Source organism: Mytilus californianus, unplaced genomic scaffold (genome assembly GCF_021869535.1).
Source record: "Mytilus californianus isolate M0D057914Y unplaced genomic scaffold, xbMytCali1.0.p SCAF_1, whole genome shotgun sequence".
Taxonomy (NCBI): domain Eukaryota; kingdom Metazoa; phylum Mollusca; class Bivalvia; order Mytilida; family Mytilidae; genus Mytilus; species Mytilus californianus.
In genome coordinates this window covers 99,470,209-99,495,793 of record NW_026262581.1, presented here as the reverse complement: position 1 = coordinate 99,495,793, position 25,585 = coordinate 99,470,209, and the positions used below count along the sequence as shown (strand labels likewise).

Below are 25,585 nucleotides of genomic sequence, written 5' to 3'. Positions count from 1 at the left end.
TTGTTAAAAATAAGGTGTTGGTGAAAAATATCTGATGTTCTTGATTAATAATTTATAAATTTGCACACAAAAGGCAACTCAGTTAAAATCACTCTTGTTAAAATAGTTTGCAGCTGGTTCTGGTGATCTTCATATTATATGACAGAGTGCAGTCCCCCAAATCACCCTGCCTCACAATCATTCACTGAGTACCAGTTAGAGTGGTCATTATATGAATCACTTTGTGGGTACTGTAGAACTTCACTAGACTCAGAGCTATTCAAAGCTAGTAAGTGAGGGCACATGTCTGTCAATGGAAATCATGTTGAGACCTTTAGATGTTTATTTTGGTCATCTTTTGATGTTGGGTGGCTGTATGATTGAATTTTTTACTAATATTTATTCCAATCAATACTTACGGTAACAGAAACTGTCTAGGGCATAGAATATCCCTTTGTGTCTCAATATGATAACATCATAATTGTCTATCTTTAACCTTTTCCTATCTCCGTCAAGGTCAGTGATCTTGCATGCAAACACTTCCATTTTCTGTAAAAAAAATACTCTATATTAACAAAAGGGACATTTTGGGTAACATTATTTCATATGTATACACATAATGTAATGTCTACCTGGGATTCCATGCAGATATACATGTAGTAATTATACATATACATATAATATCTGGACTTCGTGTGACCTGATCATTATCAACATTATTATTATTAAGGAGACTTAAAAACTTAATCTTTTCCCCTCTTAGGATTACATTGATTTTGGTCTTCTATATTGTATGGTATAACGTTAACCTAAGATTTTGTGAAAATATATCAGTTTGTTAACAATAAATCTAACTTAAAAAAATATACCTTATGGTTAACAAAATTCTGCTATTTAAATTCAGATTACTGACATATACATATAGTGAAGTAGGTAGACTATATTCAAGGTCAAGTTTAAACGTCAGAAAATAGGACTCATACCTTTAAATGGCTTACTTATTTCAAATTCATATACTTAAAAGTATTATACATTAGGTGTATTATGGTTACCTTTGTATATTATATAGTAATGTTATTTAGTGACACAATTTTCTATGACTTAATTAAAGTCATGTTTTCATATGAATGCTTGTCGGTTCCTTTGAAACAGCAAAAATAAACTGTTAATAAGTTTTAAATTGAACTCCTGCTTTCAAAAAAAATTTAAAAACCAGTCTTACATGTACATAGCTGTCGTGAATCAGCCATTATGCTGTGATCAGGAATATCAAACTAAAAAGATGTAAAAGCAGTTTATTAGTCAGTTTTTCTTATTTCAATTTTTTTTGCAAAGAGAAAAATCTTGCAGGGTATTATTTGATATTAACCTCATTTACATATCTGTAATGAGAAAGAGGAATGTGCTACCTTTAACTTATTCATGTGTATGTTTTCCAAAATTACAAAATTGAACCCTATCAGAATTATTTTTTAAAAGTTAAAAAAGTGTCACAACTTATTCAAAAATTTTTAAGGGGTCAGTAACCCCTTGTCCCGCCTGTGATTGCTGCTGTCAGTGTAAAAGTGTAATGTTGACCTAAAAAGTGAGTCCATTTATCAGTAAAATACAGAATTTAAAAAAAAATCTAACTTTTTTTTTTAGATGCTATTTCTTGGTCTTGAAGATTAGCATCTGTCCAAGTTAAATAACAATCCAAGAAGGTGCACAATTTTATCATGTCAAAAAATTCAATCCCAGACTGTCTGTAAATGTTAACTGTAAAAAACTAAGTCCATCTACATTGTATCAGAAAATTACTGAAAATGAAAAAAAATTAATTTTCAAAAGTTTGCTTCAAACATTGTCTCTTAATCATAAAAAAGCTTCTGCCAAAGTTTCATAAAATTGTATGAAGGTTTAACAAAGTAATTGATCTGTAACAAAATTTAACTCCAGACAGTATCTACTTGCTAACTGTAAAAAAAAAACTAAGTCCATTTATCAGTAACATATGGAAAAATGAAAAAGAATATTTTCAAAATTTTGCTCTGGATACTGTATTTTGGTCATTAATAAGCTTTTGTCCAAATTTCATCAAATTCCATGAAGGTTTGACAAAGTTATTGATGACTGAAAAACTTTAACCTCAGACTGAGCCTAATGTTAATTGTAAAAAAAACCTTTTACCTCAGACTGTGCCTGAATGTTAATTGTATAAAAAAACTTTTACCTCAGACTGAGCCTGAATGTTAATTGTAAAAAAAAAACTAAATTTACCTTAGACTTAGCCTGAATGTTAATTGTAAAAAAAACTTTTACCTCAGACTGAGCCTGAATGTTAATTGTAAAAAAAAACTTTTACCTCAGACTGAGCCTGAATGTTAATTGTAAAAAAAAAACTTTTACCTCAGACTGAGCCTGAATGTTAATTGTAAAAAAAAACTTTTACCTCAGACTGAGCCTGAATGTTAATTGTAAAAAAACCCAAACTAAGTCCATTTATCAGTAAAATACAGAAAAATGAAAATAAATATTTTCAAAATTTTGCTCTGGATACTGTCTTTTGGTCACAAACAAGCTTCTGTCCAAATTTCATAAAATCCCATGAAGGTTTGAAAAAGTAATTGATGTCTAAAAAAAACTTTAACCACAGATTGAACCTAAATGTTGACGCCGACGACGGAATATAGGATGGCTATGTCTCACTTTCACGACATAAATGTCACAGGCTCCACAATAATTATATCCTATTATGACCTGAATATATCACCTAACATTATGAATAACAGGAAATGTAATGGAGGCATCATTGAAACAGCAACTCAACAATACAGTTCCATTAATAAAAACATGTAAATTGTAGAAGTTCATATTAACAAACAAGAGTGCACATGCTGAAATATCTCGCCTGCTTTACTGACCATTGATTTCATGTTAAAAGATAAAGGTTTTACTACAAGTATCACATAATCTTAACATTCTTAAAGATCCATCAAAATGAGGTCAAGGTCAGACAGACAACACATGCACACCGTACAATTATTCCATACACCAAATATAGCTGACTGACTGCTTATTTATGGTAGTTGAAAAACAGACATAAACACAAAAACATGACAATGACCAATGAACCATGAAAATGAGGTCAAGGTCAGATTATACCTGCCAGATAGGCATGTTCACCTTACAATCATTCCATACAACAAATATGGTTGACCTACTGGTTATAGTATTTGAAAAACAGTCCAAAACACAAAAACTTAACATTGACCAATGAACCATGATATCATAATGAGGTCAAGGTCAAATAATACCTGCCAGCAAGACATGTACACCTTACAATCATTTTGTACACCAAATATAGTTGACCTATTGCTTATAGTACTTGAAAAACAAACCAAAACACTAAAAATTGACATTGACCAATTAACCATGAAAATAAGGTCAAGGTCAGATGAAACTTGCCAGACTGACATGTGCCCCTTACAATCATTCTATACACCATATATAGTTGACCTACTGCTTATAGTATCTGAGAAACGAACCCAATAACGTAACTTAAACCTTGATCACTAATCCATGAAATGAGGTCAAGGTCAGGTGAACTCTGCCTGACCGACATTTAGACATTGCAAGGAACCCATATACCAAATATAGTTATCCTATAACTCAAAACAAGTGAGAAAATCACATGACAAAAAAACAATAATTATTTTTCAAGCAGTTGCTGAACCATGAAAATGAGGTCAAGGACACTGAACATATGGTAAACGGAAACTTCGTAACATAAGGTATCTGCATACAAGGCATGAAGCATCCAGGTCTTCTACTATCTGAAATATAAAGCTTTATACAAATAGTTTATGCTGTTGCTGCCGCCGCTGGATAGTAATCCCTAAGTCTCGCATATTGCAACTTTCGTCACAGGTGAGACAAAAACTAATAACAGCAAAAAAATATCAAGCCTGTGTCAAAAATAATTAAATACTTTACTCCTGAAAAGACTTAACCAAATGATAATGGACAAGGGCAAGTTTAACAAAGGAACCCTATAACTTAATTTTATTGAATAACTCACGTAAAACTGGTTTTAACGTTTTATTACTATAGCAACATAAAGAAGAAGATACCAAAGAGGTATTATACAATCATAAGCTGAAGAAATAGAGACAAAATTTTGGCCAAAATAACAAAAACAAAAACAAACCTACACCTTTTTTTAAAACTTGGTTGCTACCCCGGTAGTCAAATCAGCTAGCCTAAGCTAGCCAACAAGCCAAGTTTACAGTAAATAATTTCTCTGGAATATTTGAAATATTCATATTATTATTGTAAAAAATTCATATGAATAAATAGACATGTGGAGTTTATGTTTCATCATTAAGACAGAAACCCATAAATCCCCACAGTGTTCCAGCTAGACCATTCTAACACAGGGTGCAGTATCCACCTTTTGTGCCCATTTTCCTTTTCATCTTGCCACCCTACCATTTTCATATTTTTTAGCACATATCAAAAATAATATATTGAAAGTTATTTTAGATTATTAACCTTTACTGTTTTATATGCTTTTTAACTAATGCTTTAAGAATGCCTGTTATTATAGTGTTCTATTTAGAGCATTAAAACAAGGAATTATTTGAATCTGGAATCATTTTGAATTCTAGAATATTGACAAGAAATGTATGATGAAAAATAACCCAACTAGGGAGAAGATTTAAGTTATTTTCACTGATTTTCAGAATGAACTAACTAATCCCCCTTAGCCAGGCATACTTGTGTCTAAAGCAGTCATTAAGAAAACAATTTAATTGCAACAATGATCTTTATCTGTATAGAAAGTGAGAGTTAAAGCCAGATTAGTCATGCAAGCCTTTCAAAAATCTCTGATCCACCCCTTCATATTGACAACTAAAATGTAGAACATTTGTCAATGTACGATAATCATTGCACAATGGTGAGATAAAAGAACCGTTTATTTATAGAATTATTAATAAAATAATCATTATTGCATTTTCTGGATGGCCTGAGAATATCATACTAATTTATACTTAGTATAATAGTTATAAGGAGGTGTAAAAAGATTTTAAACTATTGCTATTGTGATCCTTTACCCTGCATGGAAATTCATTTTCTAGGGTGATTCTGCATGCATATACATTTGTCTTATTCTCTTGTTTTATAATGAACATTTAGTGTATAGTATAGTAGCGCATACTAGCTTTACTCTTTTGATAAATTGATATGGTAACACAATCATATCACAACTTCTTATTTTTACATCAAATGTTGCATACTAGTAAAGAAAACAAACAAACATCATAATGTTATAAAAGAATTAATGTAAGTGCATGCTATAAAGTATTTATATTCTATTGAAACTAATAGTTCAAAGATAAGTACAATAAGGTATACTTATAGCATTCGAAAAATGTGTTCTCCATATTTCGAAAAGTTTCCGTTTAAAATAAATTTTAACAAGACAGGTTTGTTTTACAATAACATATATATGACTCATATATTGAATTTCCTTTGACGGACAATGTTCAGGTCCATGTTAACGTTGTTTTTCATCAATATGTGGTTTCAAAACAAAACAAATCCGGGTCCTATACAAAGACAAACCGGGTCCTTATGTAGTCAACAACATTGACAAAACCGGGTTCTTCCATTTTGACATGACCCATTTCTTTCGTTGCATGCACAGAAATACAAATATTGAGGTGTTAAAAAGTGACTAGTCTTGCAATCTCCATGTTAATATCTTTCTTTCCGTATCTTTCATTTCGTACAATGTGCACAATTTAACGAGAAATTAAAACAAATTTGAGGCAAGGTTCACTCAATTCACCATTTTGATGCGCCTTTTTACTTATTTCTCCATAAATCTAGAATGGTTGTAGAAAATATTACATCTCACAATCGAAAATAGTTATATGTGTATGTATAGTCTTCAATATCATAAAAATAACAGATAAATAAACAGAAACCCTACCTTTTCTCTGTCTGTTGATGGTCCGTCACCGTACCGGATATTAGAAACTATTGAGTCCAAACATTTTTTGCCAGGGTAGTTTAGACATAGTGGTATTGCTGTACTGTATATGTGTGCATCTTCAAAGTCTGCACTTAAACTGTTTGTTAATCCAGTGCACAAATTTGAAAGGTGTGCAGACTTATACTTTACTTCAGGTTTAATTTCTTAGTAGTTGTTGACTTTCCTGTTAATCTAGGATGAGAGCATTCTGCTATTTGATCTTAAATCATCAGTACAAAATTTAAATAAATTGAAATCATAGTTAATGTAGAAAATGCTATCATTAAAAATTTTGCAATGTAAGGAGAGTTTTATTATAAACGAATGAACTGGACAAATTCATTTATTTTGTATTGTAGCGGGAAAGCGAGTACAGAGACCACATTTTTCATTTTTATTTTCTGTTCAAAGGCATTTTGTAAAGCAACTTTTAACATTTTACATCAAAAAGTTCTATCTGTGCCTTTTTAGTGTTTAATCCCAGTGGAATATTCAAGGAAGCTTAGACACATGATAAAGGGCCTTTTGATCAGAAAAAATATTCTTTTTTTTACTTGAAATGGGCCTTCTATAGCTTGCTATGCGGTGTGTTTTTTTATCATTGTTGAAGGCCGTACGGTGACCTATAGTTACTAACTATCTAAATCATTTGGTCTCTGAAGGAGAGTTGTGTCATTAGCAATCATACCGCTTCTTCTTATTTTTAAATAAGTTTCTGTATTTTTGAAAGTTTGAATAATTTAATACACCCCCTTTCATCCAACCTTAGTCCTGCCCTTGAATCAAATTAATAAATCCAGAGACAAATAATTATGTGTCTGATAAATCCTAACAAAATAGATGAGACTTTTATTTTGCACAATCTGTGGCTTGAAAACCTACTACTTTCCCTTTTTCGCCTCACACCCACTAATAGGACACATTGCTGTATGACCCAAATATTTGTGTGAAGGAAGGTCAGTTGAGAGTTCAAGGCACATAAAGTGAACTTTCGCCCTAACGGTTTTTTCAACAGAGAAATCTATTGGTGTGGAAGGATCAGTCAGTGTAAACTTTAACCAATCAGTGAAATTGTTACGGATGACGCTTGTCGGCTTGACAGGACGCACATGTTAGAGTTGCGTAGCTACACGAATAATATCAAATACCACTGATTTTGTATGGTAAGAACGATAGAGCATTTTCTTAAACATTTTGCCTAAAAACACAATTGTATAAACAGTTGAAACATTTCAAAATATCGCTCAACTTATCAGTTTAGTAACGTTTCTTCATTCTTCGATGCTGGCTTGCAGCATCATGTTCCTTGATTTATACACAAGAGGAAAGTTCATGAATAGTTTGCTTAAATGTTTGCCAATCTTAGCTCGATGTAAACAGGTAAACTTATGTCAGCCGCAGTTGTGTTTTGTGACCCATAGGCTGACCAATAACTGGCAATAGCTGATAACCCTAACCTACCAAGTGCAGCACTGGTTTCCAGCCCTTCATCCTGGTCAGTGTCATAACTAGCCCAAAATAGAGAGACACAGCTCCCTCTTCCCTGTCTGTGCACCATCTTCCATTCACCAATCTGAGTTGTTTTAATGAATGAGTTAGACAGGTTGACCTGAGGTCAATCGTTGTACGTCATCGACAATCGGATCTTACTGTGATGTTACAACATTTAACCATTGTGACATAGGAAAGAAAATCAGGTTTGCTCCCATTCATGTTCACCCCTTTCATGTTCACACCCTTTTTATTGGTTTTGTGTTGAATAATTGTTTAATCGTGTATTAGTAAGTGTATTGCTATAAATAATTTTTTGTTATTGTTTCAAAATAAAGTGACATTCTAAAAACGTAAACATTTTTCCTACTTCATGCATTTTAACCATACAGAATCATTCAAACCATGAAATATTTCATTTAAAAAACAGGCTTATTGTCAGCACTAAAATGTTTAGAGTAACTACTTTATAAAATTTAAAAGAGCACTAAAATATTTTTAAAAAAGTCAGGGTAGGGTGACATGTCTTTCTGTGGACTGTTATTTTGAGAACTAGCACATTTTATGAAGAATCTGACTTGGTGTGTTTGTCTAGTACAAAGTAGGGTTGATATTCATATTTCATTAATATTTCTCTTCCTGATATGCATGTAATTATTGCAACAGGTTGTTAAACACCAATTTATCACCATCGGGCTACATGTATATTTTTATCATTTGTATGATGAATTGACCTCTAGGCATAGTAAACAAATTGCATAATAGATTAGGCCACACCACTTTCGTAAATTGAGTTCTTTGGACAAAAGCTCCAAAAAATATGGGGAGAGCGAGCAAAATTTTTTTGTTTTTATATATTTCTTGAAAATGAGTTTTTTTTTAGGCTAGTGCTCTATAAGTGAAGCGAGCGGTATATTTTTTTTTTTAAATTGTGTGATTTAGAAGTTGTACAATTTATGTACATGTACATGTTATAACTGGGTTATTTCATAGAATAACGAGGATCAGCAGATGCTCTAATGCATATAACTTGATTTATTGGTGCCTGTACCATATCAGACGTTCTTGTCTCACTGTGGTTTAGTTAATTTTGGTTATTTTCTTCAAGTAAGCTTTGTCTAGGTGAATTTTCATTTGAATCCATATATATGTGTAGGAAGCATTGCAGATGCAGTTTTACAAGAGGAAGTATGTTAGTTAGGTAAATGACACATGTTGAATGAAATTAAAATATGTGTATGTATCCAAAAAAATGCCCCTGAAAGATATTTGATAGTTTTCATTATATGGTAATGATTGTTTATTGTTGTAGTTAAGTGTTTCTGTTGTTCTGTTGTTTTCCTCTTATAGTTGATGTGTTTCCCATGGTTTTAGTTTGTTACCCGGATTTGTTCTTGCTTAATCAAATTATGACTATTGAACAGCGGTATACTACTGTTACCTTTATTTATTAGCTGCTTTACATCCAGTTGGAACTATTTATGCATATTTAGGATCAAAATAATGAGTGAGGTGAATATTTCTTGCTTTTTACTAAAACAACATCCTGAGTTAGATAGTTATATTGCTATACATGCAGATCCAAATGTATTAAAATATTCCCTTAAAATACCTGTCACCCCATTACTGCGCAAAATACTCTTTTCTTTTACTCCTAAAAGCTGTAATGCATTTCAAACTCTTTAGCTTGACTAGAAGTACGTGGTTGAACCAATTACACACCCCTAATTATTAGGAGCATGCCAATCACAATACGGCATCACCATGGTCTCGTTGGAACTCTTTAAATTCCCCCCAACAAAAGAGTTCTGCTTACATGCCAAAAGACTAACAAGGGGATATGGGGTTTCATCAAATACTTCAATGAGTTTTTAAAAAGTTAGTGGAAATTTACAATTCATTTCATCCAAATAATAGGTCTATATGCCTGTTGAAACAAGGATCGGGGTTGACGATGGTTCTAACAAATATTGATGTGTTTGTGGTCATCTAACGAAAGATTTTTAATTTTTGCATCCTAGAACAGGTCTTTAAAAGTAAAACAAAAAGCATTTCGGATAACTGTGTATTCAATAACTACTTGTCCATGGCAATGAGCTGACACAACTGCATGTTGTCATCCCGATTTTTGACCTTTTATTTAAAAATTGATTTATCACACATGCGTTAAAAACGATAGGAGCATTATATGCAACAGAAAAGCGTCTATAGATGTGAAAAAAAAATTTCAAGGAGAAGTTAATTTTGGAGCGGCATGCGGACCAAAAATTTGCGGAAGCCGTAATTTTTATACGACCGCAAAAAAATTTTTGTGAAAATTTTTGTGGTCATATATTGGTATGACGTTGGCGTTGGCGTCGTCGTCGTCGTCCGAAGACACATTGGTTTTCGCACTCTAACTTTAGTTTAAGTGAATGGATCTCTATGAAATTTTACCACAAAAGGAAGGTTGGGATTGATTTTGGGGGTTATGGTACCAACAGCTAAGGAATTAGGGGCCAAAAATAAGCATTTTTGTAACTTCCAGACATAACTTGTGTGTTAGTGTATGGATTTCTCTGACATTGTACCACAAGGTTCCATATCACAAAAGGAATGCTGGGATTAATTTTGGGGGGTAATTGCCTCAAAATTTTAGGAATTAGGGGCAAAAAAAGGGGCAAAAAACAAGCATTTTTCTAGTTTCATGACAATAACTTGTGTGTAAGTGTATGGATCTTTCTGAAATTGTACTACAAGGTTCCATATCACAAAGGGAAAGCTGGAATTGAGTTTGGGGGTAATTGCTTAAAACGTTTAGAAAAAAGGGGCCAAAAGGGGGCCAAAAATAAGCATTTTTCTAGTTTCCAGACAACAACTTGTGTTCAAGTGTATGGATCTCTCAGAAATTGTACTGCAAGGTACCATACCACTAAAGGAAAGGCTGGGATTGATTTTGGGGGAATTGCCTCAAAGTTTTAGGAATTAGGGGCCAAAAAACAAGCATTTTTCTAGTTTCAAGACAATAACTTGTGTGAAAGTGTATGGATCTTTCTGAAATTGTACTACAAGGTTCCATATCACAAAGGGAAAGCTGGAATTGAGTTTGGGGGTAATTGCCCAAAACGTTTAGGAATAAGGGGCCAAAAATAAGCATTTTTCTAGTTTCCAGACAATAACTTGTGTTCAAGTGTATGGATCTCTCTGAAATTGTTCTGCAAGGTACCATTCCAAAAAGGGAATGCTGGGATTGATTTTGGAGGTAATTGCCTCAAAATTTTAGGAATTAGGGGCCAAAATGGGGCAAAAAAACAAGTATTTTTCTAGTTTCCAGACAATAACTTGTGTTCAAGGGTACGGATCTCTCTGAAATTGTACTGCAAGGCACCATACATTGTAACACAAAGGGAAGGCTGGGATTGAGTTTGGGGGTGATGAATCATAAGGGGGTTCAATAAATTTGAGGGGGGATTTTTTTTTTCCTTTTTTTTCTTTAAAATTTTCCATTTTAAATCGGTTATTTCTGATTTATATATAAAAGCAAATAATAATGATATGGTTTGAATAGGTAAATTAAAAAAATTTTAAGTTCTTAGACCACATTCATTCTGTGTCAGAAACCTATGCTGTGTCAAATATTTAATCACAATTCAAATTCAGTGCTGTATCAAGCTTGAATGTTGTGTCCATACTTGCCCCAACAGTTCAGGGTTCGACCTCTGTGGTCGTATCAAGCTGCGCCCAGCGGAGCATTTTATTTTTATTTATTGAAAAGTCAATTTCTCCAAAACAGGAGCAGGAAAATCCAAAGAACTATTCATCAAATGGGTGTGGCCTTATTTGTTTCCTTTACAATATATATATATACATTCTGCACAGAAAAGACCATGAAGTTTCTAGAAAAAGAAAACATTTTAAAAATTAGTTCTGCAACAATAAATATTTTTTCAAAAGGTGCCTTCACTTCATGATAGAGCTAGGACTTTCAATTGAGTACCATAGAAGGAATTAATAACAATATTTGCTTTTCATTTATATTGAAAACAGCATTAACAATTTTCATATATATTTGAATGAATAATAAATTGAATTTACATGTATGTCCAATGTACATGATGTACATGAAGTCAACACCCAAATTTGTAATTGGATTTTATGGAATGCACAAAAGTGTACATGTGTATGGTTTATACATAGTTTTTTCAAACAAACGAAAATAACTTGGCTTCTAAAGATTTTATAGATAAGATGAATCTATATAAATGAATTTTTTATGAATGAAATAATGGTAAAAAAAGAATATTTAAATCATGAGTACTTGTTTTATGACAATAAAAACAACTTCAAAGGATATGACTAATGTTATCATCTTCACACCTTTCATGAATTTAGTATTTAATTTATATATAGAAATATAGGACTATACTATGTTTTGAAATAAAGAAACCAGTTATCATTATATGTTAGTGTTTATGGACAGTCTGTTTTAAAGAATGAGCTTTTTATGTCTGGTTTACAGACACCTTGTCTTTATACATTTAATTTTTACATGTTTGTCTCCTTGTCTGAAACTACTTGATCATAGGAAGGTTAAGACCATTTAATAAAAATCTAATAGGAATAATTATGACTGTGAGAGCCTGTATGCTAGTTTGATTGTAGCAGTGTTATTTTAAAATACATGTTGATTGAACAGTAACAAGCATAAGGCAGATGAAGATGAGTGTTGCAGCCTCCAGTCAGCTTCAAGTTTCAAAATAACAAACCTGTATAAAAAAAAATTGCTAGTTTTCAAGGGAACATGAGACAAACGTTATATGGTGTATTATCATAACTGGTGAAATTGTACATAATTTTTCCTTATACATGTACTGCTCAAATTTTTGCCGTCACAAAATATGTGGTTAACAACCTTTTATAAGATTTTAAGAGGATAATATTAAATGCTGTTCAGTATCAATTTAAGGTATATGTGTAGGTTAAAACTGAGATATTTACTAGCAGTTACATGAAATTTGAAACTGTCTGTCATGATGTCCCTGTGAGTGTCAGGTTTTCCACTTTTTATCAAGGAATAAAATAAAAATAAAAATTTGTTTTTAACTTTAACTTTTCTGTTAAGAATGTTAAAAGGTAATAGAATTATTACATGTATTAAGGTATCTTTCAAAAGAACAAATTTCTGTCAAAAGTGCATATTTTTAATATGAGGCATATCATACAAAAAGTTTTTCAGTCAATGCTTTTACACCCCAATAAAACTGCAAGAAGAAGCATTTAATTCTTAATTAATATAACATGTAACATGTCTGAACTTTTTAATGTTTCATTTCAATGTTTAAAAAAAAAAAATTCTGTTACAAATCATGATGTATTGTTTTATGTGTACATGTCATGCTGCCCATCAAGGGCCCTTGATTGGAATAATAAATATTCTATGTACTAAGTAAATTATTCTATGGTTTAATAAGGCTGAAAAACTCATGGATTTTAAAAGAAATTAGTAGATGGAAAAGCAAGGATTTGATGTTGGATCTGTCATTAATTGAGTTTCCTTTAACTTAGTACAATGTAGTTGTTTCTGGTCGATGGTCTTCTTTTGGTTCTTGGACTGCCTCCACCTATAAAAAGTGGATGCCGTGATATAGCCAGGGTCCCTGAAAGTAACATTAAACACCAACAAACAAACCTACTCCACCTTGTAGATTTATAACCTCTCCATTAACTCATGTAACTGTTCCACCTTGTAGATTTATAACCTCTCCATTAAATCGTGTAACTGTTCTAGTTGAGTTTCCGCTCAATTGATAGAGTGGTAGCTTACTATTCATGACTACTACAATGGTAATTTTTTAAAGGAAAATCATGCTCTACTGTTACTCTGGTAATTAATTACTTTCAGAAGAATGGAAGAAATTATGAATAATGCATATTTTTTTTTGGTTTGAAAATACATTGAAAGAAAAGTGATGCCAGATTATTAGCCATAGTGGCTAATCAAGTTAAGGCATAAAATCTATTTAATATACATTGTTTTATGTTTTTGCAGAAAATGGGTTTGCTAGAAGAATCTTCGAGGTTTTATGAATGGACTAAAGAAACAAAGGGTAAGGATAATAGTCTGGTTGATTTTCATTTAATATTTCCTACAGTATACAAGTTACTGTGGATTCATTTATTTTCATGGATGCCAATTTTGGTGAGGAAAAAGTGTATTTGCGTGAATAATTGATTTAGTGGTTTGGAAAAGTCTGCATTTAAGCATATAAAAATTTGTACTTTGTTGGAACATTTGAATCTGTAGTTAACCTGTACCAACGAAATCCACAATAAATTGGTATCCCACTAACAATAATGAATCCACCAAAATTGGTATCCCACTAACAATAATGAATCCACAAAAATTGGTATCCCACTAACAATAATGAATCCACAAAAATTGGTATCCCACTAACAATAATGAATCCACAAAAATTGGTATCCCACTAACAATAATGAATCCACAATAAATTGGTATCCCACTAACAATGATGAATCCCCAATAAACTGGTATCCCACTAACAATAATGAATCCACAATAAATAATGGAAAATCTAAATAATTTTTGTAGAAAGAAATTGCATAAATTAAAACTGTAATGGAGGAAATCCTTAAGAAAAATACTTACATTTATATACTTTTATTCATATTCCTAGGTTTTGCAATCTCTTTCAATTCATAACTGAAAAAATAATGCATGTACATTTAAAGCACACATATGTTTTTTGTAAATACAGATGAACCCTCCAGAGTACAATGTAACTATATGTACATTTGAAACATAAAAATACAGATGAATAAATTTTCCATACTAAGGTTCTAAATGTACAAATGAACATTTGAAACACATAAATATGGATGACTCCTCCACAGTTCCTAAATATACATTTACTTAAGTTACAACATATATAGCAATTTAACTTCTTGTACATTGCGATACTAAATACTGTAGAATCCTTCAAAGCTGCAATTGTGTAAAATTGAAAATAACACTTTATTAATTTGTTGAACATTTGAAAGCAAGGAATGTATAAATATGTAGAAACATTAGGAGTTACATGTATATGGCCAAAAAGGGACCAAAAAAGAATAGCCAAATTCATCTAATCTCAACTATGTCCATTGTCTGAGAGAGTATCTCAGTTGGAACCTTAGTTTCTTAATAATTTCTTAATTTATAAATGGGGAATTTTAGAAAAGTAAGTTATAAATCATGTCAGTATATATAAATATGTAAATAAAGATGAATTTTTAGTATGTTTTTCATGTACATTTTTCATGTACATTTTTGTTAGTAAATACAAATGACAACTCTTCTTTGATACAAATCACCACCTGTAAATTGCAATTCATCAATGATTCCAGTAAGACATCTCTTTCTGCATACATATTAGGGTTTTTATACCTGCCAATAAAAATGGAAAAGACCTGAAATATCACTGACCATGTCATACATCAGCTACTGGAAATTTATAAATTTTCTTGATGTTTTTAATTTTTTGAATATTGCAGCGTAAAAGGTATCTCAAAAATAAAAACTCCTGTTTGAAATATTGATAGCATCATTTGTATGTAGCATTTACTGAAATCACTATAATTAATCCTGTATTATTGTCCTTTCTTCAAAAATTACAGCAATAGATTTCTGAATTTACAGTAAGTTCTACTGGTCAGAGAGTAGTTTTTTTCATCAATTTTTTGTTTTAAGACTTATTTTGCCAGATATCAGAAATAAGACATATTCTGAATAATTACATTGTTGTGAATGTTAAATTATGTGTTAGTGTCGTTGTGTGAACATAACGTCACTCCCGGCAAACTTGACAGTTGCTGATTTAGTGTTACGAAATTCCACCAACTTGTGATATACGAATAACATCTTTTGTTTTGGTACTTGCTGTTTTTCCTACATTTCTTTAGTTACTGCTATATTTACATGCTATATATTGCTTAATAGGTGTCAAGACAGACAAAACCGTGCTTGCTTTCTAAATCATCCTAAATTTATGTACTCGCTGCCAGTAAATACATGATTAACTGTGAATGTTAGCCACCTATTTCTTGCACACAATGTTATTGTGTGATTTGGCGTATTAATGGGGATTTCCCACGGTAAACATGTTTATGATATGAATTCGAACTCATCAGCTGAATGATAAGTTAAATACTTCTGACATACGAAAACCTACTACAAAAAAATGTTAAACATATGTATTGTATTGATATTAAATTAATATAATTATTATTGTTTAAGCTATTTATTTATTTATTGTGAGACAACCTTTGGCAAAGGCATTTTGCACAATAGAAATAAGGATTTTATCAAACTAAAAACTACTGTTGTCCAAGTAAAGGCAACAATTATAACGTACATGATACATAATAACATAGACAACTACTAGAACAGAGGTAAACAGTCGCTAATGAAACCAACTTTAAAATAGCATTGACTTACATGTATGGCACTCATACCACATCTTCTTATTTATATGTATTTACAAATAAAAATAGCATTTTTCAGAAATCCAGTAAATATTGTAAAATTTACCTAAAACCAAAATGTTTCTATGTGATTATAGATTAATCATGGCAGCTCATACAGTTGCCCAAAATACTGCTATCTACAAAATGCAGATTAATACCAATTTCCAGTGACAGATCACTGACGTGCTCAGATCTGCCAAACACTTACTTCCCATTTTACGATACTTAGAATTATGAGAAAGTGTATTAATAGTATGACGACGCATGCATTCTTGTTTTCTTCTGTTTGCACTGTAAACAAGTGATTTCCTCATTATCAGTAACTTTCTATCTCTATTAAGTATGAATGAAAGAAGGCAGAAATGTATTTAAAATAAACTTATATGAAAGCTTCAGAGTTAAGTTTCAGAACTTTTTTTCTGTGTTCACTGTAAACGAGTTGCATTTTTTATCAGTAATGTTCCATCTCTCTTTTATGAACAAAAGGAAGTAGGTATCTTTAGAACATGAGTTTTTAACTTCCTTAAACAGGATGTTTTTCCTTATATTAAATATAATTATCTATAGCTGTCCCAAATAAAAGACAGGAAAGGCGTTTTTTCTTTGCGATAAAATTTAACAGATAAATGAATTTGGTAGCAACATTAATGTGAGCCTGAAATATTGTGTGATTTGTTTTCACATCCATTGCTCTTCAACTTCCTGTTAACCTTATAATTATCATAGGTCAACAATAGCTTGCAGTAAAACTTGTTATATCTCCTATTTGTGTTAGTTCAGCACAGATTGCTGACAATTTAAGACTCATTCTCTGTAAGCATCAAAGAAATTTAAAGAAAATAAGAAATGCATACTCCAGGATTGCCTTTATTTTGATATCAGGGGTTTATTATGATGCACTGAAAACAGAAATATATTCAATTCTAAAGTTGAAGTGTTGGTTGCCACAGAAACAAGTTACTTTGAATTTGCTTGCAAAACATGAAAAAAAGTCAATTTTTTCATGTTTTTACCACTTTAATTGTAACAAAATCTAAACATATGTAGGACTCGGAGGTGTGATGGGGACGCTGAAGGGCGATGGTCACGCTGAAGTGCGATGGTCTACGCCAAAGTGCGATGGTCTATATGACGTGTGATAGCTATTTTAAAATCTACAGATGTGCAATTATTATGAGCAGTATAGTTGGTATATAGATTAGCATTCATTATTGTCTATGTATGTCATTTGTTACAGTTGCATACAAAATGAACAATAGTCCTCTTTGATTTTCTGCATGTGGACATAATTCTGAGATAACATTTATCTTTTCTTTGTTCCTCTCATGAGATCCTCATTTACCCTTATATATTAGGAGAGTCTGTGGACCTGTATGTATTTAGAGAATGCCACGCGCCATTGTACGTAACTTGAAAAAAACTTTCGTAGATTTCGAAGAAAAAAATCCCCTCAGAAGGTTTACTTTTAACTCTCGCTCGATCACACCCCATTTCCCGAAGTATTAAAGGTGTATAAGCCCCTTATTAACTTTAAAACCCGAAAAACGTTTCTAACAAACAAATTGACTTTGAAATGAAAAGCATTCAAAATATAGTTTATGTAGTCCATCGCACTTCAGCGTTACCACCATCGCACTTCATCGTAGCTATCAACAAGATAGCGTCACAATGCCACCATCACACTTCAGCGTGATTAAAAATGCACTTCAGCGTCAAACCATCGTACATCAGCGTGACCATCACGGTTCCGACCACCATCGCAGTTCAGAGTCCTACACATATATTGCCACTGTTTTTTTTGCTATTAAAATATCATATACATGTCTATAATAGTAATTGAAAATTTGGGAAAAAATTTCAACCATAGTGAAAATTATGAATCTTAAGATCTGTTTTTTTTTTCTTTATGGCTTCAAATGACTTGTTTTGGCTGTTTCAATCAGATGAAAATTCAAATCATATGAACAGACTCCGTTCTATTTACCTCAGTGACATTGTTTAGTTGGATAGAAAATTGTGACTTTTGTAAATGCACCATTTTACAGATGTTTAGAAAACAAGAACTTACAAAATTTACAGAAAAGTAAAATTTATTTAAAAAAAAAGTCTGATGTCATGCTCTATGCTAATTAGGTAGGATTTTTATTTGTCTATATCTTTAAACCAAATGTTATAGAGGTGTAAAATGTTGATAAAAATAATGCCTATCCATGTTAAAATTAAAATAAGCATAGAAAATGACTTGAAAGAATTATTTTGCATTCTATAAGGAAAGAAAATAGGTAGCCGTTTTGATTTGACGAAGCAAAAATGTACTAGAAAACTACCTGTTACACAATTAAAAAGTGTACAAATGCATGTAGACTTACTTTTAGCATAATTTAAAGTACATCGTCGTTAACTTTTACAAAAATCTTCTCCTCTGAAACTACTGGGCCAAATTTAACCAAACTTTGCCACAATTATCACTAGGGAATCTAGTTTAAAAAATGTGTCTGATGACCCCGCCTGTTAACCAACATGGCTGACATGGTTAAAAAATAGAACATTGGGGTAAATTGTAAGTTTTGTCTATTATCTTGAAAACTGCTATAAAAAGAGAAAATCTGACAGGGGCAAAAATGTTCAGAATGTTGAGCACTACCAATTGTTTTATACCTCAAAACTGCCCTTCAATGACAATGGTATCACATCGTCTTCGTCAGCGTCGTCCGAAGACATTTGGTTTCCAGACAATAACTTAAGTAAATGTAAATAGAAATCTATGAAATTTAAACACAAGGTTTATAACCACAAAAGGAAGGTTGGGATTGATTTTGGGGGTTATAGTCCTAACAGTTTAGGAATTAGGGGCCAAAAAGGGGCCCAAATAAGCATTTTTCGAGTTTCCAGACAATAACTTGTGGAATGGCATATGGATCTCTCTGAAATTATACCACAAGTTTTCATACCACAAAGAGATGGTTAGGATTGGCTTTGGGGGGTTATGGCTCAAACCGTTTAGGAATTAGGGGCAAAAAAGGGGGAAAAACAAGGGTTTCCTGGTTAATGGACAATTAAAAAAAAGGACAATGTTATGTTTGGATTATCTCCCTTACACTGCATTTAAATTATATAAAATGAAATGTTGTATTCTCTTTAGGTGATTAACTGTCAATTTATTTTTAGAAGTTACTATTTAAAATGCTGATTAAGGAATATTAATTTTAGCCATGATTATGTATGTCATTTTTGATTTTAAGACTTTTATGATGTATTTAAATGGGTAATTATGGTTGCAAACTCCATTGGAAATTTGAATTGAGATTATGACCATATCTTGAGGGAAAGAATTTTTTTTTGGGGGGGGGGGGGTCAATTCGCAACAGCATAGTGTATTGCATAAAAGCAAAAAAGGGGGGGGGGTAAACATTTTTTTTTTGGGGGGGGGGGGGGTCAATTGGCAACAGCATAGTGTATTGTTAAAAGCAAAAAATTGAATATAAATTCAAATTATATAACCAATTCTAAGTTCTTTGACTACAGTTATTCTGTGTCAGAAACCTATTATGTGTCAAATATTTAATTACAATCCAAATTCAGACCTGTATCAAGAGAGAATATTGTGTCCATTTTTGCCCCAACTGTTCAGGGTTGGACCTCCGTGGTCTTATCCAGCTGCGCTTGGATAAGCAATTTATTGCCTATTACATGTATCTTGAAAACTAAAATAGATAAAGAAAAACTTTGAAATGCAAAAACTATCAGCAAGACAAGTTCTACAAATAATTCTACATGGTTGAAATCGTCAGTTGACGCCTTATTAGAGTTATCGCCCTTTGATGATGATTTTTACCAATTTTTTGCGTTTTTTCCTTATATCTTAAAAGTTATAATAGATAGATAGAAACTTAAATAAGCAAAAATGACCAGCAAGACAAGATGTACAATCATGACACCATGAAGGAAATCGTCCGACAACTCCTTATTGGAGTTATTGCCCTTTAATGATGATTTTTACCATTTTTTTGGCATTTTGTCTTATATGATAAAAATTATAACAGATAATTATACACTTTAAATCACAAAAAATTATCAACATGGCAAGATCTACTAACAAATCAAATTTTGCCATATATATACTGTCACTCTTTATAGGAGTGATTGCCCTGTAAACAAGGTTTTTTTTTACCCTCTCTTGTGTTTTGAGCAAAAAACTAAAGAAAATAGAGAGAAACTAAACAGACTAAATTATCAGCAATACCAGATCAACAAAACAGAGATTTCTGTCATGAATTCTCTTTTCTTGTCTACAATGTTGGAGAGTTTCCTTTGTTGAATATTCATATAGACCAAGGTGAGCGACGGGCTCTTTAGAGCCTCTAGTTTTGATTAAACCTATTATCTTGAAAGTTATAATAGATAGAGAGAAACTTAAAACTGCCAAAATGTTCAGCAAGACAAGATCTACAAGTAAGTCTGCATAGTTGATATTGTCAGATGACATCTTTTTGGAGTTATTGCCCTTGAATGAGGATTTTTACAAATTTTTTGCCTTTTTGCCATATATCTGATAAACTATAGTAGATAGATAGATCCTTTAACACGTAAAAATGATCAGCAAGATACGATCTACCAATAAGTTTCATTGTTGAAAAGGTCAGTCATCCATGCCCTTAATGAAGATTATTATCAATTTTTTGCCTTTTTGCCTAGTAGTTGAAAAAAACTATAACAGATAGATAGAAACTTAAATAAGCAAAATTATCACTAAGACAAGATCTACAAACAAGTCAACAAAGTTGAAATTGACTGACTACCCCTTATTAGGAGTTGTTACCTTTTAATGACAATTTTTACCAATTTTTTGTGTTTTTGTCTTATATCTATGATAGATAGATAGAATCTTAAATAAGCAAAATTGATCAGCAAGTCCAGATCTATAAATAAGGAAAACTTTTATATATAGATAGACACTTTAAATAGCAAAAATGATCAGCAAGACTATATCTACAAATCAGTGCACATATCTGAAATTGTCAGTCGACTCCTGATTGGAGTTCTTACTCTTTAATGACAATTTTTATACGACCGCAAAAAAAATTTTGGGATCATATAATGGTATGATGTTGGAGAGTGTCCATTGTTGAAGATGCTCATAGACCTAGATGAGCGACACAGGCTCTTTAGAGCCTTTAGTTTAATTTCCTAGCCAATAACACCAACAGAAATGTCTGTTTTGATCCAAATTGTCATTCAAAATACAACTGTAGTTGCAATTTTAATTGTGACGTCATGCACTTGCACCTCAAGATCTATTGGAATTGAAAAAAGATCATCATATAAGAATGGATACATTAATGTTAAGCTTATAAGCCACACATTTTTCTTATATTATATATATATATATTATATAGATTTCTGAATTTTCTTTTCCAGATCCAAGAACAAGAAACTGGTTCCTGTTGAATGATAATCCTATTTATGTAATACTTATCATACTGGCTTACTATTTCATAGTATGGCAAGGACCAAAATTTATGAAGAATAGAAAACCCTATGAATTACAGACATTTATGATTATATATAATTGGTTTCTAGTTATATTATCAGCTTATATGACATTTGAAGTAAGTACCGGTATACAATTTTCAGTTACAAAAACAACAAAGGCTTCTTGAAAATTTATCATCTTGAAAATCTGTAAAAGGTTCAGCAAATGAAAATTATCCTAACTCACTTCAAATTCAAGACAGTCATAGCTTGGAAAACTTCACCAATAGTTCAAACTATCTGTCAATTACTGTTTTTTGGGCTAAAATTGCACTGTTTGGAATCTTCTTGTTTATGCAGTCATTACTAACAATCATTTCTTTATTTCCATGGTATGATTAAAAATGATAAACAATGAACAAGAATGAGAAAATATATTCATGAAAAAAAACATTGAAAATCCTGTAAATAATTATGTAATTGGGACAAAAAAAAAATTTCTGAGGAGGAAAAAACTGCTAATTTATTGTATTGCAGATTATTTATTAATCTAGACAGTCAGGAGATGATGGGGTTGTCCTTTGATTCTAAATAACCATTGTAAATTTTCTGTAAATGTTACAAATTTATCCATGTAATGTGTTATGTGTTTTTTGTTTCCGTTGTTATTCTGAAATATTCAGTGTATTAATATCTTTCAAAATAATTTTGTCATTTCATTCCAAGTTATAATTCTGGAATATTAAGCACTTGAAGAATTTGGGATTTCAATTTTCAAATGCTTTTAGATTTCTTTGGATTAAAGTTAGTGCAATGGATATGTAAAGTAAATAATAAATCACCAACAAACTATAGTTTTTCAAGTAAACAAAATTACTGTTGAATTTGTTGGAAACAAGATATTCAGAAAATAATTGCAAATTCAAGGCATCTTATGTAATATTTAGCTTGCATCTTCAAATGGTGTTCACAGATTTTGTTTTGGTCACTATTACACATACTGTTATTTACTTCCTGGATTTGTTTTTTTTTTCACTACTACTTTTCACTGAATGAAATAAATTCTTTTACAGATATTGTACAGTTCATACCTAATAGGATATTTTAGTACAAGTAATCCATTCTGTGCTAAATACAAGCATTCAGAAGCTTACAAAGATCCTAAAGAAATGAGGGTTTGTAGTCTTAATATTGTTCTATATAAAAATGAGGAGATGTGGTGTGATTGCCAATGAGAGAACTATCAACCAGATTTCTGATAAGTGGATATAAGCAATTATAGGACACCTTATGGAATTGTTTTATTTTTCCCCTTTTTTCCAGACATGGTAACTTAGTGGTTTTTCTGCTAATGATTTCAAAGATGGTATATGTAACAATTATTGTTTTTAAACCAGATCTTTGGAACTGCAAAGAGAGTTTGAAAACCCATTAAGGCTGTGCTGATGGAGTTGTTTAAAGATTTCTCATTTTCTCTCTTTATATTTCCATATATTTAAATTTTCAGTATAGACCCTTCTCCATTGTTTAAGAAACAATCTGTGCAACCCAGCCATTTAAGTCGTCGATCAAATTTTTGTGTGTGTCCATTATTGAAGGAGTTAATTGTTTTCCCCTAGATTTTTAGCATGTATATAATAGCAATGAATCTATGCTGCTTTTTTACCAGATTTCTGCAATTGTCAACTCTGCATTGTCCATTGGAATTTTATATTACGTGTATTAATTTGCTTACAGTAATGAAGCTATTAGCCATTTCCACTTTTTTCTTTGTTGTGCTAAATAATCCACAATTCAGTTATGTTAACTGATAAACGTGTGTTGACATTAAATAACGTTGTTTTTTTCTAGTTGGCCAATGTCCTATACATATATTTCCTGTCTAAAATTTTGGAGTTTATGGATACATTTTTAATGATCCTGAGAAAGAAGGACAACCAGATAACCTATCTACATGTATATCATCATAGTTCTATATTGATGGTCTGGTGGATAGTTATGACATATATGCCTGGAGGACAGTGTAAGTACTCATAGCACTTCTCTCTACATAACACAGAATTATCTAGTATATTTGATAGAAAAAATCGAAACATGCTTTTTAATGTAAATCAGAATTTTACCATTCCTCTGAAATGAAAATTTGTAACCCAAATCCAGTATATGCAGTTACATAAAATACTTTTGCTTCCATGTAAGATTATTAAAACATAATTCTGCTACAGGACATACTATAAACTGGACTATTTTTTAACACTTTTTTTAGCTTTTCTTATCACTTGGCATCCATCATCCGTTTACTTTTGCCAAAATCTTCTTTCCTGAAACTACTATGCCGAATTTAACCAAACTTGGCTACAATCATCATTGGGGTATCAAGTTTCAAAAATGTGTCCAATGACCTTGCCTGCCAAACGATCATGGACGACATAGCTAAAAATAGGGGTAAAATTCAAATTCGTCTACTGCTTTGAAGAAAATCTGACAAGGGCAGAAATTTTTCAGTATGTTGAGCTCTACCTATTGTCCATATCTCATAGATAAACACTTTAAATAGAAAATATAATCAGCATGACAAGATCTACAAATAAGTATAATTTTTGAGAAATCGTTAGTAGACTCTTTAAAGGAGTGATTGTCCTTAAAGTCATATAAATTTTAAAAAATGAATGTTTTTTATATTACTATATAACAAGTGTACATGAACTTTCTTGTCAAAGAAAATCCTTCCTATTATCAAAATCTTCATAAATGTACTGCTTTTGAATTATTGTCTTCCTGTAATCTTATTTGCCGATATTTTCCTGTATGCATTGACCTTTGACTGTCCCATCTCACGGAAGAAACCACTCCTCCTGTATAAACATTACTTATACTCTGCATAAGTTACAACTATTGAATTATTGTCTTCCCGTACTCTAATTTGCCGATATTTTCCTGTATGCATTAGACCTCTCGTTAGAACTTCAGCCATCATTCAGTGCAAGTGCAAGGGGAAAATTGTGATGAAAGAATGTGAACAAATGTGCACTGGAAGATATATAGTAATAACTCATTATTTAGACACAGATTAAATACACCAAAACATTCAACAACTGTTAAGGAAGTTTATACTGCAATCAGCTATTTTACTATACAGATAAAGCTATACGTATAAACGTAAGCTTTATACGTCAATGACCTCGACTGACCTATTAGCCACGCCTACTTACCGGAACTACTTTATTTCAACAATGTCACGTCACTTCCATGGCAATTGTGTCAACAATCGTTAAACTGTCGATCAACGGTCAGTGTTAATAATAAAAATAATAATAGATTCGATAGTTTTGTTTTCTTGAACCAATTATATATTTGTTTTTTATAATTTTTGACATTTTCAATTGATTCTTGAAAAGCCAACATATTCCAATGCCATAAACCCTCCCCCCAAACTTCGTCTGCTAAAATTTCCAGAAAAATGTCAGACGAAGTTGCAAACTTCAATCTCCTGTGGTCTCCATTAAATATGTTAGAAGATGAACAAGATGTATCTTAAAATATTGATGAAGATCTAGAAAATGTCCTCATCCAAATAGATATGCTGGCTGATCAAGGAAGTACTGAAATAGGTCTTGAATACTCCCTTGATAGTGATACACACACCACTGACACTGCAAATACATGTATTGCAGCTGTTCCAACTGTTCCAAACACAACACATGAAAACATGGAACTTGAAGATAAACAGTTTGACGAAGATTTTTTACATCTTGATGAAACTGGTGTACAAAACTTTCTTGATAAGCAACAAAACAAAAACACTGCAAAGAAATCATTTTATGACCTAGCATTGGTTACCAGGTTTCTTGGAAAGAAAAATGAAACTAGAGAAATACAAACAATACCAGTTGCTGAGCTTGACTCTCTTCTTTCTAACTTTGTTCTTACTGTACGAAAAAAAGATGGCCAAGAGTATGAACCGTCGACTATCCGTGGCTTCATAAGTAGTGTCGAGAGAAAACTCAGGCGTCACAAATATGGTCACTCTATCATGGGAGATGACAATGATGAGAGTTTCCACCTTACTAGAGAAACATTAAAGGCAAAGCAAAAACTATTAAAACAAAAAGGCAAGGGCAA

At 31.8% G+C, this 25,585-nt stretch overlaps 2 protein-coding genes across 6 annotated transcripts in view; one reads left to right on the top strand and one right to left on the bottom strand.

Annotated features, from left to right (window-relative positions):
- The window catches only part of LOC127727506 (Rieske domain-containing protein-like), a 38,349-nt gene extending 31,427 nt beyond the window's left edge, over positions 1-6,922 (bottom strand). For 2 of the 5 annotated variants that reach the window (XM_052234777.1, XM_052234773.1), the window contains exons 1-2: positions 5,957-6,922; positions 399-528 (exon numbers count right to left, since the gene is read on the bottom strand). In XM_052234777.1, the coding sequence (XP_052090737.1) occupies positions 399-525 (127 nt within the window). In that variant the 5' untranslated portion in view covers positions 526-528; positions 5,957-6,922. The other 3 variants (XM_052234775.1, XM_052234774.1, XM_052234776.1) reach the window with 3 other exon arrangements.
- A 166-nt stretch (positions 6,923-7,088) lies between these two features.
- LOC127727385 (elongation of very long chain fatty acids protein 5-like) overlaps positions 7,089-25,585 on the top strand; it is a 31,286-nt gene continuing 12,789 nt past the window's right edge. Inside the window, exons 1-5 of the mRNA XM_052234763.1 lie at positions 7,089-7,161; positions 13,518-13,575; positions 21,410-21,600; positions 22,537-22,638; positions 23,315-23,486. Of these exons, the coding sequence (XP_052090723.1) occupies positions 7,159-7,161; positions 13,518-13,575; positions 21,410-21,600; positions 22,537-22,638; positions 23,315-23,486 (526 nt within the window). The 5' untranslated portion in view covers positions 7,089-7,158. The remainder of the gene's footprint in view (positions 7,162-13,517; positions 13,576-21,409; positions 21,601-22,536; positions 22,639-23,314; positions 23,487-25,585) is intronic.